This window comes from Schistocerca serialis, chromosome 11, assembly GCF_023864345.2.
Source record: "Schistocerca serialis cubense isolate TAMUIC-IGC-003099 chromosome 11, iqSchSeri2.2, whole genome shotgun sequence".
In the NCBI taxonomy this organism is placed as follows: domain Eukaryota; kingdom Metazoa; phylum Arthropoda; class Insecta; order Orthoptera; family Acrididae; genus Schistocerca; species Schistocerca serialis.
The window spans coordinates 64423601-64441792 of NC_064648.1; the positions used below are offsets into that span (position 1 = coordinate 64423601).

At 44.9% G+C, this 18192-nt stretch overlaps 1 protein-coding gene across 2 annotated transcripts in view; it reads left to right on the plus strand.

Moving 5' to 3' along the window:
• The window catches only part of LOC126426802 (large subunit GTPase 1 homolog), a 193865-nt gene that overhangs the window by 153671 nt on the left and 22002 nt on the right, over positions 1–18192 (plus strand). For both annotated transcript variants that reach the window (XM_050088804.1, XM_050088805.1), the window contains exon 10: positions 12422–12546. In XM_050088804.1, the coding sequence (XP_049944761.1) occupies positions 12422–12546 (125 nt within the window). The remainder of the gene's footprint in view (positions 1–12421; positions 12547–18192) is intronic.

Genomic DNA, 18192 nt, shown 5'->3' on the forward strand with positions numbered 1-18192 from the left:
TAACTGTTATTGTTCTGATTGTAATTACTGTTCGGATAACCATTATGGTAATAATTACTGTTTCCTTGCCAATGCTGCGAGTTGTTTCTCCTAATATTGAATGGATTTGTCCCACTGTAGTGTGAATTGTTTCTTTGAGTGTTTTGTTGTGGTGTCGGAGGCGGATTCCAATAGCCTCTGTCATTTCTGTTGTGCGTACGCAAATTGCTTGGATGGATTGGATACAATTGATTGAAATTCCTGATCTCATCTCTGTAAACAACATCTATCTCATCAACATAACTGAAAAAATTCTTTATGTTGTCCTCGGACACTCCTATTAATTTATCACGGTAAGGAAATGGTAAGTGGCTTTTAAGTGTTCTAATTACATCTGGTAAATCTGCTGGTTTTGTCCAATATAATGTTTTGTCTAGGTAGCGTTCAAAGTATTGTCGTAAAGTCTCTTTCTTCGGGTTGTAAATTTCTGGATTGTATACTTCTCGTTTTAAACTTTGCTGTTCTGTGATCGACCAGAATTCCTCAAGAAATGCTTGTTCAAACTGTTCAAATGTTAAACATCGTCTTTTAATTGCTGCTCCCCACTTAGCTGCTCTTCCATGTAACAAATTTGTAACATATCGAATTTTGTCGGCTTCTAACCAATGTCTCGGGAAAATACCATCGAAAGAGCGGATGAAAACAATCGTATGCACTTTGTCTTTCTCCTCACATGAAAATGTCTGAAAGTATCCATGTCGTACTAATGTTTCATCAGCTACTCCCGATGGTATTATGGGTCCTGTATTTTGTGTCAAACTGTGCATAGTATGTGGTGATGTCTGATAGTAATTTTGATCTTGTGGTAGCATTGAAAATGGTTCATTGGGATTTGTGTCACTCATTGGTAATTCTATTTTCGGCTGTGTGCTGGGTCTAGCATTATTATGATTCTCATTTATGTTTTGGTTGTCTGTTATGGGTTTTGGTATCACTGACGAACTTGGTATTACATTCTCTTTAAGTTTACGTATCTCTTTCTGAATATTATCTGTTTCTCCCTTTACTTGTTCCTTTGTCTTATCTAAAATGATCTGTGTCATTGTCTCAAACTTCTCATCTAAATAATCATCACATAATTTGCATTCATGTACAAGTTTTTCTGCTAGAGTTGTGTCATTCTTTAAAGATGTTACATCTGCTCTGTCTTCAAGCTTTTCTAACTTTTCCTGTAAGGATTTCTGCTCCAATGTTACATCATTTAATCTGTCTGAAAGGTTTGTAATCGTCAGGTCTAAGTGTTCTTGGTTTGTTTTTACGGAATTGTGTGACTGTTGTAATTCGTCAACTTGGGTACTGGTTTTCTGTTGTTAAAAAACTACTGTTAACAATTTCTCATTACATCGTTGTAAGTCAGTTTTTGTCTCGTCACTGAATTCCAGAAATACCTTTTCTTGTCTCGTAACCTTCTCTGATAAGTCAGTAAATTTCCTTCCAAGACTACTGGTGGTTTCTGTCAAGTCAGCAATTTGTCTTGATTGTTTTTCAAAATTTTGTTTTATGTCCCGTGTCAGTTCATCGAATTTAGTGTCAAATTTCCCAATGTCACGTTTTAAATTTTCATTTTTCTCGTCTAAAGCGTCAAATCTTTTGTCAAATTTTCTGTTTTGGTCACCAAGTAACTTCAGAATCTGGTTGAGCATGTCAGAATCCTGTGTCTTAGTTTCGTCATTTTTTCGTGTCTGATTGATGTCTGGTTCTGAAGTTGACGTTGTCAATGTCACGTGGTACTCACTCTCCATTCGCCTGTATATCTGTTTAAATATAGGGGTTGTTGTCTTAATCGATCCGGTAAAATTATGTCTTGAACATCCTCCCTATTAAGTTCAATATTCATTTGACTGTCGGACATGTTTTGCAATGTGTCACTTTCACTAAGCTCGTCCGCGGAAACAATTTCTACGCGTCTAGCGTCCATCTTGCGATTTTCATAATTAATTGCAAATAAAATTTTCCAATGGTAAAAAAATTTTTTTTAAATATGATATGTTGAAATCTGAAATTTCTCTTATGGAAATGGATATTTCTATATGATTTCTAATTAGAAATTGAATTATTAAACTGGTACTGAAATTTCCCTCTCACAAATAAATGACTGTGAATATGCTCTTCGCTTACCATTTCCAATAATAGTAGTAAATCAATTTTAACTACAATTTGAAAAAATAATTTCGAAATAAATGGATCGGAATAAAGGAAGTACAGATGGCTGTTTGAAACTGGAAAAAATGTAAATTTCTGTACTCACCAATTTTTTTTCAGTCTTATGTTGCAAATGTAGCGTCAAATATAGTTTTCAATCCAAAATTTTTCTTTCGCGTCCATGCTAATTATTTTATGGAACGTTATCCTTTTCCCTTTTTTTTAGCAAATAAATTTCCTCAGCATGAAAATGAAAATTAACACAAATTAATAACAGGGAAAACAATATTGTTGTAAATTTCATGCACGTAACATTACAATTGAAATGAATGAGACTTAGTCCAGATTCATTTTCTGATGCTATTAAGTGGTTAAAATTAGATAAAATGTCCAAAATTTATAATAACTGCACTTGTATCAATCCAAACTGCACTTGTATCAAATCCGAAGATTGCAAGTCCTGTCACCAGGACACCAATTGTAGTGTTACCTTTTATTATCTTCTCCTCATTAGCTATTGAAGCAACATCGCTTTGTTACGTAATTTTAATTTTCACCAAAAGGCACATTCAACACATAAATACACGTCTTTCTTATCAAGACAAGAGAGAGAGTCCTCCATTAGTTCTTAAAAACAAAAAAAAACTACGCAAAAGTAAAAAAAAGAACAAAGTTATTTATAAAATCGGTCGCTGGCGCAGCGCTCTTCTGCGTGCGCGATCGTAAATTATAACTTTGCGGAGGTCAAAGTACCATTACAAGGGGTCCCTTGGGATCTTCACTTCCTGGGAATCTGCCGATCTGGAACCGAATGCCAGCCAGTGGCCGAAGGAGCCGCAGGCTCCGGGTCATATAAGGCCTCGTATTTCTCCCGTCACAGAAGCTGGAGCAAGCGAGCTGTCGCAGACATAAAAAACTTCTAAGAAGGAAAACGAGAAGTCCTCGACAGAGGCGGATGAGGAGGAGGAGATGCCGGTGGCCCCCGTGCCACCGGACCCCACACATTTCTCCTCTGTATCTGAGGCACTGTTCCTGGTGACCCCTGTGGCTCCAAATCCTCCCACACACACCTCGATTTGAACCCGATGTGTATCGATAGCGTATCCTCACACGACCTGAGTCAAAACAAGGCCCCGGAGTAGACAACATTCCATTAGAACTACTGACGGCCTTGGGAGAGCCAGTCCTGACAAAACTCTACCACCTGGTGAGCAAGATGTATAGACAGGCGAAATTCCCTCAGACTTCAAGAAGAATATAATAATTCCAATCCCAAAGAAAGCAGGTGTTGACAGATGTGAAAATTAGCGAACTATCAGTTTAATAAGTCACAGCTGACTGGAACACTCTTTTTCAAATTCTGAAGGTGGCAGGGGTAAAATATAGAGAGCGAAAGGCTATTTACAATTTGTATAGAAACCAAATGGCAGTTATAAGAGAGGAGGGGCATGAAAGGGAAGCAGTGGTTGGGAAGGGAGTGAGACAGGATTGTAGCCTATCCCGGATGTTATTCAATCTGTATATAGAGCAAGAAATAAAGGAAACAAAAGAAAAGTTCGGAGTAGAAATTAAAATCCATGGAGAAGAAATAAAAACTTCGAGGTTTGCTGATGACATTGTAATTCTGTCAGAGACAGCAAAGGACCTGGAAGAGCAGTTGAATGGAGTGGACAGCATCTTGAAAGGAGAATATAAGATGAACATCAACAAAAGCAAAATGAGGATAATGGAATGTAATCGAATTAAGTCGATTGTTGTTGAGGGAATTAGATTAGGAAATAAGACGCTTGAAGTAGTAAAGGAGTTTTGGTATTTGGGGAGCAAAATAACTGATGATCGTCAAAGTAGAGAGGATAGAAAATGTAGACTGGCAATGGCAAGGAAAGCGTTTCTGAAGAAGAGAAATTTGTTAACATCGAGTATAGATTTAATGTCAGGAAGTCGTTTCTGAAAGTATTTGTATGGAGTGTAGCCCTGTATGGAAGTGAAACGTGGACGATAAATAGTTTAGACAAAAAGAGAATAGAAGTTTTCCAAATGGGGTGCTACAGAAGAATGCTGAAGATGGGTAGATCACATAACTAATGAGGAGGTATTGCATAGAATTGGGATAAGAGGAGTTTGTGGCACAACTTGACAACAAGGAGGGATCATTTGGTAGGACATGTTCTGAGGCATCAAGGGATCACCAATTTAGTATTGGAGGGCAGCGTGGAGGGTAAAAATCGTAGAGGGAGACCAAGAGATGAATACACTAAGCAGATTCAGAAGGATGTAGGTTGCAGTAGGTACTGGGAACTTGCACAGGATAGAGTAGCATGGAGAGCTGCATCAAACCAGTCTCAGGACTGAAGAGCACAGCAACAACAACAACAACAACAGATGATACCAAAGTGGCTGATGGTTTTATGTTTTACCCGTGAAAATGGTTCCTACTCCTTCCTTTGAGGTAGGGCTCATCGACCTTGTCAGTCACTTTGCGGGATCGGAGTGGTGGCCCGTCACCTGCTCTGACCCAGGGGTCCGTGCCTGCCCTTGCTCGGCGATCTGGCCTGGCTCCTGCCATTCCAATTTTTCAGTCATCTTATTCTTTGACATCTGTTGTCGGTTTACTGTTTTGTTGTTGTCATTCTCTTTCCTGAGATTTTATTGACTTGTCTGCATTGCTAGTTTTCTTCTACATCAACATTTATACTCTGCAAGCCACCCAACGGTGTGTGGCGGAGGGCACTTTACGTGCCACTGTCATTACCTCCCTTTCCTGTTCCAGTCGCGTACGGTTCTGCGGGAAGAACGACTGCCGGAAAGCCTCCGTGCGCGCTCGAATCTCTCTAATTTTACAATCGTGATCTCCTCGGGAGGTATAAGTAGGGGGAAGCAATATATTCTATACCTCATCCAGAAACGCACCCTCTCGAAACTTGGACAGCAAGTTACACTGCGATACAGAGTACCTCTCTTGCAGAGTCTGCCACTTGAGTTTGCTAAACACCTCCGTAACACTATCACGCTTACCAAATAACCCTGTGACGAAACGTGCCGCTCTTCTTTGGATCTTCTCTATCTCCTCCGTCAACCCGACCTGGTACGGATCCCACACTGATGAGCAGTACCCAAGTATAGGTCCAACGAGTGTTTTGTAAGCCACCTCCTTTGTTGATGGACTAAATTTTCTAAGGGCTCTCCCAATGAATCTCAACCTGGTACCCACCTTACCAACAATTAATTGTATATGATGTTTCCACTTCAAGTTGTTCCGCACGCATACTCTCAGATATTTTACAGAAGTAACTGCTACCAGTGTTTGTTCCGCTATCATATAATTGTACAATAAAGGATCCTTCTTTCTATGTATTCGCAATACATTACATTTGTCTCTGTTAAGGGTCAGTTGCCACTCCCAGCACCAAGTGCCTATCCGCTGCAAATCTTCCTGCAATTTTCTAATGCTGCAACTTCTCTGTATACTACAGCATCATCCGCGAAAAGCCGCATGGAACTTCCGACACTATCTACTAGGTCATTTATATATATTGTGAAAAGCAATGGTCCCACAACACTCCCCTGTGGCACACCAGAGGTTACTTTAACGTCTGTAGACGTCTCTCCATTGAGAACAACCTGCTGTGTTCTGTTTGCTAAACACTCTTCAATCCAGCCGTACAGCTGGTCTGATATTCCGTAGGCTCTTACTTTATCAGGCGACAGTGCGGAACTGTATCAAACGCCTTCCGGAGGTCAAGGAAAATGGCATCTACCTGGGAGCCTGTATCTAATATTTTCTGGGTCTCGTGAACAAATAAAGTGAGTTGGGTCTCACACGATTGCTGTTTCTGGAATCCATGTTGATTCCTGGGTTTCCAGAAATGACGATACGCGAGCAAAAAACATGCTCTAAAATTCTACAACAGATCGATGTCAGAGATACAGGCCTATAGTTTTGTGCATCTGCTCGACGACCCTTCTTGAAAACTGGGACAACCTGTGCTCTTTTCCAATCATTTGGAACCTTCCGTTCCTCTAGAGACTTGCGGTACATGGCTGTTAGGAGGGGAGCAAGTTCTTTTGCGTACTCTGTGTAATGTAGTAATGGAGGGTGAGGAAGCACTGGTCTGATGCAGAGGGTGCATCTCCCATTGCATAACATGTCCCAGGGGACTCCAGCTGCTTTCTGGGCAGAACAAATCAACAACCTTCGCCCTCTTACCCCTCTCTCACTTCAACTTGCTTCTCTCTCTCGGTTCTATCGATTCTCATTTACAGTGGGGTTCATCAGGATGTGTTTTTGTGTCATTCCTCTGTGCGCACTATTCCCAAATTGATAAAAGTGAGTCAAAGGTACCAATTACTTCAAAGTTTGATATGTCAGTGCCAGTGTTATTCAGAAATGTGATGCAATGTCCGAAGGAACAAGCACTGCGGCGACTACATCTATTATGAAATACATTAAATGCATTCGCAGTTGTGAATATGGACAACCGTCAGCTGTAGGATGGAATGACGACAATGAAGTTCGTGCCAGACCAGGACTCGAACCCGGTTTCTTGCTTATTGTGAGCAGTCTCCTTACCAGTAGCCTATCTGAGGGACTCGCGACCACAATCAAATTTCCATGTGTGTACATCCAGCACTTGGATATATAGTTCCATACAGGGGAGACATTTTAATTGAAAGTCACTCTCCCGGTGTCTGCGGATAAATATGATATTGCAGTGCCTTGTTATTCAGAATTATGATGTAATTTTCCTTGAGGTGTGCACGCGTGCTTACGTGATGTATGTAGGATTGCAGGTTGTAAACACGCAGTTGACAACATGTGGAATTTTGGGTCTGACCACGAGTTGTACTTCGATAGCCTAGTGATAAGGCAACACTCGCAATAAGCGGGTAATCCGTGTTTGTGTCCTGGTCCAGCATAAATTCTTATTGTCATCGTTCTGTTGTACGGCTGATGTTTGTCCATATTTGCAACTGCGAATACATTTAATATGCCTTGTAATTTGGCCCCTTTAACCCCATCAGTGCAATACAGTCCACCAGTCCACTTCCCTGGGACACACTTCAGGTTACTTCTACATCTATTGACAACTCGCCGTCCCAGATAACATGCTGCATCCCCCCCATCCCCCCCTCCCCTCCCCCCCCCCAAAAAAAAGGGAGAAAAAAAAGATAGCCTCAATCCAGTTATAGAAAAAAAGGGAGAAAAAAAAGATAGCCTCAATCCAGTTATAGTTTTGCGTGATACCCCATACAGTCATACTTTCAGTAATAAGTCTAGGTGTGATAATGAGGCAAATTCTTTGCAGATGTAAATAAGTACTGCATTTATGTGACTGCCTGAGTCTGTGGGTTTCAGAATTTTGTGCAAGAAAATTGCAATTTGGGTGTTATAGGGTCATTGTTTTTGAAATCTGTGCTGATCAACATGGAGGAGGACATTCTGTAAGAGATACGTCATTATGACTGAGCTCAGAATTTGTTCTAATATTCTACAACAAATGGGTATCAAGGATGTGGGGAAAGTAGTTTCATGGATCACTTCTTGTAGATGGATGTGACCTGTGTGTCAGCATACTTACATTACATCCATACTCGGCAAACCACTGTGACGGGTGTGGCAGGGACACTTCGCACTGTACCATGTTAGCATCAGAGTGCAGGGAGAATTGCCATGAGGACTGTTACTAGTCTATTGTGGTCTTCGTAATCCTAATGATCGTGATATGTGGGGTACTCCTCACCCAGTAGTGGTTCTTGAAATCTTTTAAACAGTTGCCTCCTGTGTTCAAGCTTGTGCCAGTCTGGGGTTTTAAGTATTTTTTAGACACACTTCTTGAAATAGAGTGAACCCGTGAGAATTTGTACTGCTTTTCTTTGTACAATTTTAGCCTCCTCTATGTCATATTTTGTACGGCCACATCAGTTCGACCAGTAGAAAAGTTTATCTATGTGATATCACTATTGTTTGTAATCACCTGGCTCGGGCTAAGAAATTGTAATTGTGTATGAAAATCATTGGCTAGATTTTCCAAGAAATGATGTGTCATGTACACCACACTTGCATTCGAGTATGCAAATTGTAACAATTAAGTTGGGTAATTTACTGAAGTCTTATTTTATAAACTTGTTACAAAAGCCAGTTGGTACCAGGAAATAATTTAAATAAATTGTGGTGCATTGAAAACTAGTTAATACTCGCTTATGTTGCCCTGTGATCTTATCTCAGCATAGAACAACCACATTGAATTTTTAATTCCAGATAATCCATTAATTAAAAACTAGTCACACTCATTAATTAAACATATGACTAGTTTCAGCCACAGTAGTAGGCCACCCTCAGATAATGCACCATCCGACTGATATGATGATGATGATGATGATGCTTGGAACAGCTGTGCAGGCCCCAGCTGCCAAGCAGTTTTACGTGAGAGTGGGCTACTACTAGAGGCCAAAACTGGCCATACTTTTAAGAAATGACTGTTTAGTCCAGACTGTTTTTTTTTTATACTAATTTGCTTAACTGAAAGATCGCTGTTCTCCCAGTAATGATGTCTAAAATTGAGAATCCATTATTTCTTTGCTCTACATTTTCAGAGCATTGCAGTCCTGCCTGTGTTCAGCCTGTGCTGCTGCACAGGAAAAATAGTAATAAAAACAGTCTTTTCCTCCTGAAACTACTGCTTCAACAGCTCGAGCAGGGCAAGGGCTCAAACACGCCTCTACGGCACCACGAATTTGTTTGAGTTGTCATCCTGGCAAAACTACAGTTGCTGTGTCTCGTCATCCTTATAATCACTTGACATTTCCTCAAGATTTGATAGATTCCCATCAAAGTCGGACGGTCACTCCAGCTCGTGAGGTATGTCATCTTCTGGCACTAAGTAAAACATTTTATGTAGTACCAGCTGTACCTAGCCACACGTTGCTGTGATCCAGTCTGCTTGCATGGAAAAGTAGGATATACATCTAGATCTCCTTATATCCCTCGTCTCTTCCTATTTCCACTCATCCTTCCTTTGTCTCCTCCTCCTTCCCCGCCTCTCTCTGTCTCTCTCTCCTTCTCTCTCTCTTCCCCCCCCTTTCTCTCTCTCTCTCTCTCTCTCCTTCTCTCTCTCTTCCCCCCCTTTCTCTCTCTCTCTCTCTCTCTCTCTCTCTCTCTCTCTCTCTCTCTCTCTCTCTCTCTCTCTCTCCCCCCCCCTCCCCTTCTCTCTCTCCCCCCTCTCTCTCCCCCCTTCTCTCCCTCCCTCCCACCCCCCATCTCTCCCCCTCCCCCTCTCCCCCCCTTCTCACCCTCCCTCCCACCCCCCATCTCTCCCCCTCCCCCCTCTCTCTCCCTCCCCTCTCCCCCTCCCCCTCTCACCCACTCTCTCCCTCTCCCCCTCCCCCTCCCCCTCTCACCCACTCTCTCCCTCTCCCCCTCTCCTCTCCCCCCTCTCTCTCCCTCCCCTCTCCTCTCACCCCCTCTCTCCCTCTCCCCCTCCCCTCTCCTCTCTCCCCCTCCCCTTTTTCCCTTCCCCTCTCCCCCTCCCCTCTCCCTTTCCCCCTCCCCTCTCCCCCTCCCCCTCCCCACTCCCTCTCCCCCTCCCCTCTCCGCCTCCTCTCTCCCCCTCCCCACTCCCTCTCCTCCTCCCCTCTCCGCCTCCTCTCTCCCCCTCCCCACTCCCTCTCCCCCTCCCCTCTCCGCCTCCTCTCTCCCCCTCCCCTCTCCCCCTCCCCACTCCCTCTCCCCCTCCCCTCTCCGCCTCCTCTCTCCCCCTCCCCTCTCCCTCTCCCTCTCCCCTCTCCCTCTCCCCCTCCCCTCTCCCTCTCCCCCTCCCCTCTCCCTCTCCCCCTCCTCTCTCCCCCTCCCCTCTCCCCCTCTCTCTTCACCTCCCCTCTCCCCCCTCTCTCCCCCCTCTCTCTCCCCCCTCTCTCCCCCCTCTCTCTCCCCTCTCTCTCCCCCCTCTCTCCCCCCTCTCTCCCCCCTCTCTCCCCCCTCTCTCTCCCCCCTCTCTCTCCCCCTCTCTCTCCCCCTCTCTCTCCCCCTCTCTCTCCCCCTCTCTCTCCCCCTCTCTCTCCCCCTCTCTCTCCCCCTCTCTCTCCCCCTCTCTCTCCCCCCTCTCCCCGTGGTGGGTAACCAGGCCTCAACCTCCGCTAATTTCAAGTTGCCGCCCCTCGTACCTCAGCTGTCATTTGACAGCCTCTTTGCCTCTGAACTTCCGCCCAACCTCTTTGCATTTACACATGTCTGCCTGTGTCTGTATATGTGCGGATGGATATGTGTGTGTGTGCGCGAGGGTATACCTGTCCTTTTTCAAACCTAAGGTAAGTCTTTCCGCTCCTGGGATTGGAATGACTCCTTACCCTCTCCCTTAAATCCCACATCCTTTTGTCTTTCCCTCTCGTTCCCACCTTCCAGATGAAGCAACCTTAGGTTGCAAAACCTTGAAATTTGTGTGTGTTTGTGTTTTTTATTGTGTCTATCAACATACCAGGACTTTCTCGTTTGGTAAGTTAAAGCAGTTTTTTATATACAGGGTGTTTCAAAAGTGACCGGTATATTTGAAACGGCAATAAAAACTAAACGAGCAGCGATAGAAATACACCGTTTGTTGCAATATGCTTGGGACAACAGTACATTTTCAGGCAGACAAACTTTCGAAATTACAGTAGTTACAATTTTCAACAACAGATGGCACTGCGGTCTAGGAAACTCTATAGTACGATATTTTCCACATATCCACCATGCGTAGCAATAATATGGCGTAGTCTCTGAATGAAATTACCCGAAACCTTTGACAACGTGTCTGGCGGAATGGCTTCACATGCAGATGAGATGTACTGCTTCAGCTGTTCAATTGTTTCTGGATTCTGGCGGTACACCTGGTCTTTCAACTGTCCCCACAGAAAGAAGTCACAGGGGTTCGTGTCTGGCGAATAGGGAGGCCAATCCACGCCGCCTCCTGTATGTTTCGGATAGCCCAAAGCAATCACACGATCATCGAAATATTCATTCAGGAAATTAAAGACGTCGGCCATGCGATGTGGCCGGGCACCATCTTGCATAAACCACGAGGTGTTCGCAGTGTCGTCTAAGGCAGTTTGTACCGCCACAAATTCACGAAGAATGTCCAGATAGCGTGATGCAGTAATCATTTCGGATCTGAAAAATGGGCCAATGATTCCTTTGGAAGAAATGGTGGCCCAGACCAGTACTTTTTGAGGATGCAGGGATGATGGGACTGCAACATGGGGCTTTTCGGTTCCCCATATGTGCCAGTTCTGTTTATTGACGAAGCCATCCAGGTAAAAATAAGCTTCGTCAGTAAACCAAATGCTGCCCACATTCATATCGCCGTCATCAATCCTGTGCACTATATCGTTAGCGAATGTCTCTCGTGCAGCAATGGTAGCGGCGCTGAGGGGTTGCCGCGTTTGAATTTTGTATGGATAGAGGTGTAAACTCTGGCGCATGAGACGATACGTGGACGTTGGCGTCGTTTGGACCGCAGCTGCAACACGGCGAACGGAAACCCGAGGCCGCTGTTGGATCACCTGCTGCACTAGCTGCGCGTTGCCCTCTGTGGTTGCCGTACGCGGTCGCCCTACCTTTCCAGCACGTTCATCCGTCACGTTCCCAGTCCGTTGAAATTTTTCAAACAGATCCTTTATTGTATTGCTTTTCGGTCCTTTGGTTACATTAAACCTCCGTTGAAAACTTCGTCTTGTTGCAACAACACTGTGTTCTAGGCGGTGGAATTCCAACACCAGTAAAATCCTCTGTTCTATGGAATAAACCATGTTGTCTACAGCACACTTGCACGTTGTGAACAGCACGCGCTTACAGCAGAAAGACGACGTACAGAATGGCGCACCCACAGACTGAGTTGTCTTCGATATCTTTCACATCACTTGCAGCGCCATCTGTTGTTGAAAATTGTAACTACTGTAATTTCCAAAGTTTGTCCGCCTGAAAATGTACTGTTGTCCCAAGCATATTGCAACAAACGGTGTATTTCTATCGCTGCTCGTTTAGTTTTTATTGCCGTTTCAAATATACTAGTCATTTTTGAAACACCCTGTATATTTTTCCCACGTGGAATGTTTCCCTCTATTATATTGAATACAACCAGAGTTTACTCATTGCTCCACCTCACCTATATTCACAATAATGGAGATGTCAGCCTGACTAGAAGCCTTTGTAACACTGCCCGTGTCTCTAGTTGCAGTCTACAACCCCACATGTTTCCAATGTTTGCAGCCAAACCGGGTGACAGCAGAGGATCTGGACAAGCAGTTCTTCCGGCAGGTGTCTGTAGGTGTCCACAGCCGCGGTCCTGCAAAGCTGGGGGCTCAGCCGGCAGGGGGCGGGGCCGGAGGTTCGGGGTAAGTGGTGTGTGTGTGTGTGTGTGTGTGTGTGTGTGTGTGTGTGTGTGTCCGTACATTTGGTACACATATGACCTTCTTTGTATATTTGGCATCTTACCAGACATTTGTACAGTCATCTGCACACATTTTCTTGAATCAGTGTAAAATGGTGTGCGAAACTTACGGATGGAAGTAACTGCCACAGAGCAATGCTATTTGGCAGCAACACAACATGTGAAACTTGGACTATACATAGAAAGAACTGCTACAGTATAGTACAAAAAGCAACAGAGAAACAGACAATGTGGCAAACAGAAATGATGCTTTATTTAGAGACAATAATTACACTGAAGTCATCACGATCTATGCTTGTTGCTTGGAAGTATAAAAAAAGTGACACATTTTTTCCTTCGTCAACTGCTGTAGTATATCGAGAAGTTGTAACAATGGGAAATTGTACTGAAATGCAAGAGGATCTGCAGGGAATGGAAATTGAATCTCAATGTAGACGAGTGTAATGTGCTGGGAATACATAGAAAGATAGAGCCTTTATCATTTAGCTACAAAATAGCAGGTCAGCAACTGGAAGCAGTTAATTCCATAAATTATCTGGGAGTACGCATTAGGAGTGATTTAAAATGGAAAGATCATATAAAGTTGATCGTCGGTAAAGCAGATGCCAGACTGAGATTCGTTGGAAGAATCCTAAGGAAATACAATCCAAAAACGAAGGAAGTAGGTTACAGTACACTTGTTAGCCCACTGCTCGGCAGTGTGGTATCCGTACCAGATAGAGTTGATAGAAGAGGTACAGAAGATCCAACGGAGAGCAGCGCGCTTGGTTACAGGATCATTTAGTAATCGCAAAAGCGTTACGGAGATGATAGATAAACTCCAGTGGAAGACTCTGCAGGAGAGACGCTCAGTAGCTCGGTACGGGCTTTTGTCGAAGTTTCGAGAACATACCTGCACCGAGGAGTCGAGGAGTATATTGCTCCCACCTAAGTATATCTTGGGAAGAGACCATGAGGATAAAATCAGAGACATTAGAGCCCACACAGAGGCATACCGACAATCCTTCTTTCCACGAACAATACAAGACCGGAATAGAAGGGAGAACCGATAGAGGTACTCGAGGCACCCTCCGCCACACACTGTCAGGTGGCTTTCGGAGCATGGATGTAGATGTAGATGGTCTACAAACGGGCATTGGCCTTGGCCCGAGTGCAGGAGTTTTTGCTTATGGCAGTCTTTCCTCCTATTCCTTGCGATGTCTTGATGTGGCGTGCCTTTTTGATGTGTCTTTGCATGGTCCAGTTTTTAGTCATGGCTGCTAAAATGCAGGCATGCTAGTGGTGGACTTTGTGGTTTTGCCCCCTCGCGAGACGTTGTGCAGTGCTGTCTCTAACTCTGCTGACAGCTTCCTCTTGCTGTCACGAACCTCCTTCCTCGGCCGCACGACTGCGTCTTCCGGGATGTAAACCCAGTCGCATGGTGTGAAGAAGGGGTTCGCGTAAATGGTGTGCAGGTCCTTCTCTGTAGTTAACTCGAGTGTGATTGCCCGATGTCCACCACCTAGCTCGTACGGCCTGTGCGGGAGTGACGGCTTCCGTTCCCCTTCGACCTGTGCGAAGAGATACGGGTTCTTGCGGGTGTCGTAGCGCCCGTACTGCAGCGTGGTGGCTACCTTCTTTAGCACCTTCGGCATGTCGGTGCTGTCCGGGAATGGGATTACGTCAGTACATAGTTCCCCAGCCTCTTCTTGTTCCCCTGATGTTTTCCCTCCCTGTCAGGAGTTGGGGAAGGGGAGGACGGTGCCACGTCTGTGGGCGTATCCCCCGTTTCCTGTATTGCTACAGGTTCCAGGGCGGCGTCCGTTTGAGTACCCGTGTCCTTTTGCGGCAGAAAGTCTGCCTGCGTGGTGATGTGCACCCCCCACTGCGGGTGCGGGAGCGGGCACCTTCTTCTCTTAGTCAGGTTTAAGTAGTTCTAACTTCTAGGGGACTGATGACCTCCGATGTTAAGTCCTATAGTGCTCAGAGCCATTTGAACCATTTGAGGTTCGTTGGCAGAACCTGCTGCATGCTCATTTCCCCATGTATCAGTACTCATCTTTGAATGATTCTTTTTTCTTTTTAAAAATCTGCTGGCACGTTCCTCTTGGGGGAATTCGGCCACTTGTTTTGTGGCAACAATCCTGTTCGTGTCCAATTGTATGGCATTTCTTACAGAAGGAAGCCCAGCAGTTCTTAGCTGTATGGTTGGGCTTCCCCCCTCTTTGGCAGTTTGTGTAATTAATGGACACATGTTGCACTTCGCTGGTGCGTGTGGGGGTTGATACAGTTCTTCCAGCTTCCTCATGCGGTAGATCAAATCTGAAACTTCCTGGCAGAACAAATCTGACTGCTTCGTGCAAGGAGGTGGGGGAGGCTACCTTTATCTCACTCCATATACGTAGATTGATTCCACATGTGAATACGTCGATTGGTCTCGATTCGGCTTCATCATTGAACACTTCGTTGTATGTATTGTCTCTTCCTAGGGTGTACGTGCGACAAGATATTGCCATAATTCTGTCTGCAAATGCTTCAAAGTCTTCTGCACTTTTCTGTCTAAGGGTAGACAACTGATTATGATAACAGCTAACCCCGTGCTCATCAGAGCAGCACTCTGTTAACCCCTTTGTCAAGAACTCAAAAGTAGGTGCTTCCCACAATCCGTCTACTGGCTCAAGATAAGTTTACGCATTGCCCAAAGATTCAGCTTGGTGACATTTAACAAAAAATGGTCGGCCATGTGCATGCACGTCCCACTTCCCTGACGATTTGCAAAAATGTTGTTAAATATTCACCTGACTTTGCAGCAAACGAAGGTATAAAAGTTACCGCTGGAAGCATACTGGCTATACCTGGTACTAGTTTTCCACGTTAAACCTGAAATGGCGTGGAGTTGCAGCATTTTTGGTGGCTCTGGCTTCATGTTTACAAGTTAAGCCGCTCCTGTCGCTCTATTTTTTCAAGTTACAGGGTGCTTATCTGCTGTTGCAGTGAAGTAACGTGTCAGGCTCGTCTGAGGCCACAGTTGCAGCATCGGGAGCCAACTTTATCGTCTTTGCCGGTCGGTGAGGATGTAAATTGGGCACAGTTACTAAACTGGGACTGAGACCGAACAGTTGTACATGAAAGGGGTCTCACTTTATTCTGTTGTTGTTGTTGTGGTCTTCAGTCCTGAGACTGGTTTGATGCAGCTCTCCATGCTACTCTATCCTGTGCAAGCTTCATCATCTCCCAGTACCTACTGCAACCTACATCCTTCTGAATCTGCTTAGTGTATTCATCTCTTGGTCTCCCTCTACGATTTTTACCCTCCACGCTGCCCTCCAATACTAAATTTGTGATCCCCTGATGCCTCAGAACATGCCCTACCAACTGATCCCTTCTTCTAGTCAAGTTCTGCCACAAACTCCTCTCCTCCCCAATTCTAGTCAATACCTCCTCATTAGTGATGTGATCTACCCATCTAATCTTCAGCATTCTTCTGTAGCACCACATTTCGAAAGCTTCTATTCTCTTCTTGTCTAAAATATTTATCGTCCACGTTTCACTTCCATACGTGGCTACACTCCATACAAATACTTTCAGAAACGACTTCCTGACATTTAAATCTATACGCGATGTTAACAAATTTCTCTTCTGCAGAAACACTTTCCTTGTCATTGCCAGTCTACATTTTATATCTTCTCTACTTCGACCATTGTCAGTTATCTGCTTGTTTCAGGCACTTTATTCTAGGCCAGGTGTCTCTAAACTTTTTAGTCCATGGGCCACATTGACTCTTCCACGAAGTCATAAGGGCCAAGATCTACCTAGTAGGATTAAAGCACCCTAGCACTCCACGATCACTGTAATGTAAGGCTAAAGGAAAGATGAAATCGCAAAAATCTAAGGTTGTGGGAATAGCTGACATTGAAACGAACTACGATATTTATTTAATTACATGATTTTGATTGGTGGACGTACCTGGCGAGTTTCACCGACAAAAAGGTATGTCACTGCACATTCTTCAGGAAAGCGTCCTACAAAGTTAACGAAATCTCAAAATCATTGTCAGAAACACTATTACTGCAAGACGTAGAGGCAGAGAATGTCAACGCATTTTTATTTCAAGCGGTACAACAATAAGTTTAGTTATGTAATCTTGTAGCGAGTAGCAGAGCCAGAGCATATATTTGATAGTTCTGTTGCATGACTGTGTCCGACAATGTCGCGGTGTATCGGTTGCGATAGGCATCGAAACTCAATTGTTGGCAATATAGGTACCACTTCAAATATCTGGCGGGCCGGATACCGGGGATGTCCAGCCAGATAACGCGGACCAATTTGCCGGCCCCCTCGGGGAGCGGTTTCGGCCCGCGGGCCGTAGTTTGGAGACCCCTGTTCTAGGCGACAAAAAGATCCCTCAGTGTAAGTTCACTGGAGTTGTTAACTAGAAGATGACATTGAGCAACACTTAACATCACACGGAGGAGGCGGAGGCGGCGGCGGCAGCAGCGGCAGCGGCAGTCACAAGGGCATCAGCAGTCTCAGGAGCGATGCACTGGCAGCAGCAGCGTAGGCAGTGGTGGCATTCGACGTGGCCTGTGGTGGCTCACTGCACCTCTGCTCGTTTCAGGCACCAAAGGCGTGCATCTGATAGCACCCTCGGTGGCACTACTTAACCGTCTCGACTGATTGCTGCGGCAGGTCCACTCGGCACACAAATTAGTGTGCGAAAGCGCCAGGCCCGCTTCTGGCACAGGCAGACACGTAACCCACGGATATGCACTGCCGGGCACGTATGTGTCTACCGGCTAATGTTACTAGACGAGAAAAGGTCGGGTAGACCTAACGGTGGTGATCCCACTTCAGGGCACCACCTGTACCTGTCAAAATGGGTTAAGGAGTGTAAGTGGGCATCCAGGGCTGATCCTGTTCACTCTAGAATGTGTAATGAAAAACAGAATTGCTGAAAAATGGAGATTTATTCTCCTTCACCTATTCTACAGGATACATTTGGTCTATCGTCTGCTTGGCATGCTGAGGGAACCGCACATAGTGGAGGGGAGCATTTCAACCTCGACGGGAAGACCAGGTAGACACGTTCGTAGGGTAGGATGCTGGTAGATGAGAGAGCAGTTCGCTACTGCAGCCACTGTCTCGCCGGCCGACCCGCACGCCCCATGTGACCGATCTGTGCTCTTCCACTGGTTGGCTTTGAACCTTCTGAAAGCGTTACTTGCTCGGCAGGCCCGTGGATAACGTCCCTAGCTCAGCGGAACTCAGCGTGGAATCCATCCCTGGTGCTGCGGAGCTGCTTATTTAACATAATTCACACCATTGAGGCACAGTGGTAGTTGTAAGAAAAATATTGCAAAATTTGGAAAATAAAATAATGCTCTTTTTACCTGCAAGGGCGGTGGAGATGCTCTTGCAGCATTTTCGATGGGAAGTGTACGATCACGCACAATACAGCCTGTAATAGGCTCCTTCTGAGTTTCGTCTCTGCTCACATGAACCACTAGCTATGAAGACAACATTTTGGCATAGACAACAAACTGTAGACCAATGAAGAGAATTGCTGGAAAGAAATATGAGGTATTGGAAAGTAGCTATGATGCTACAATGG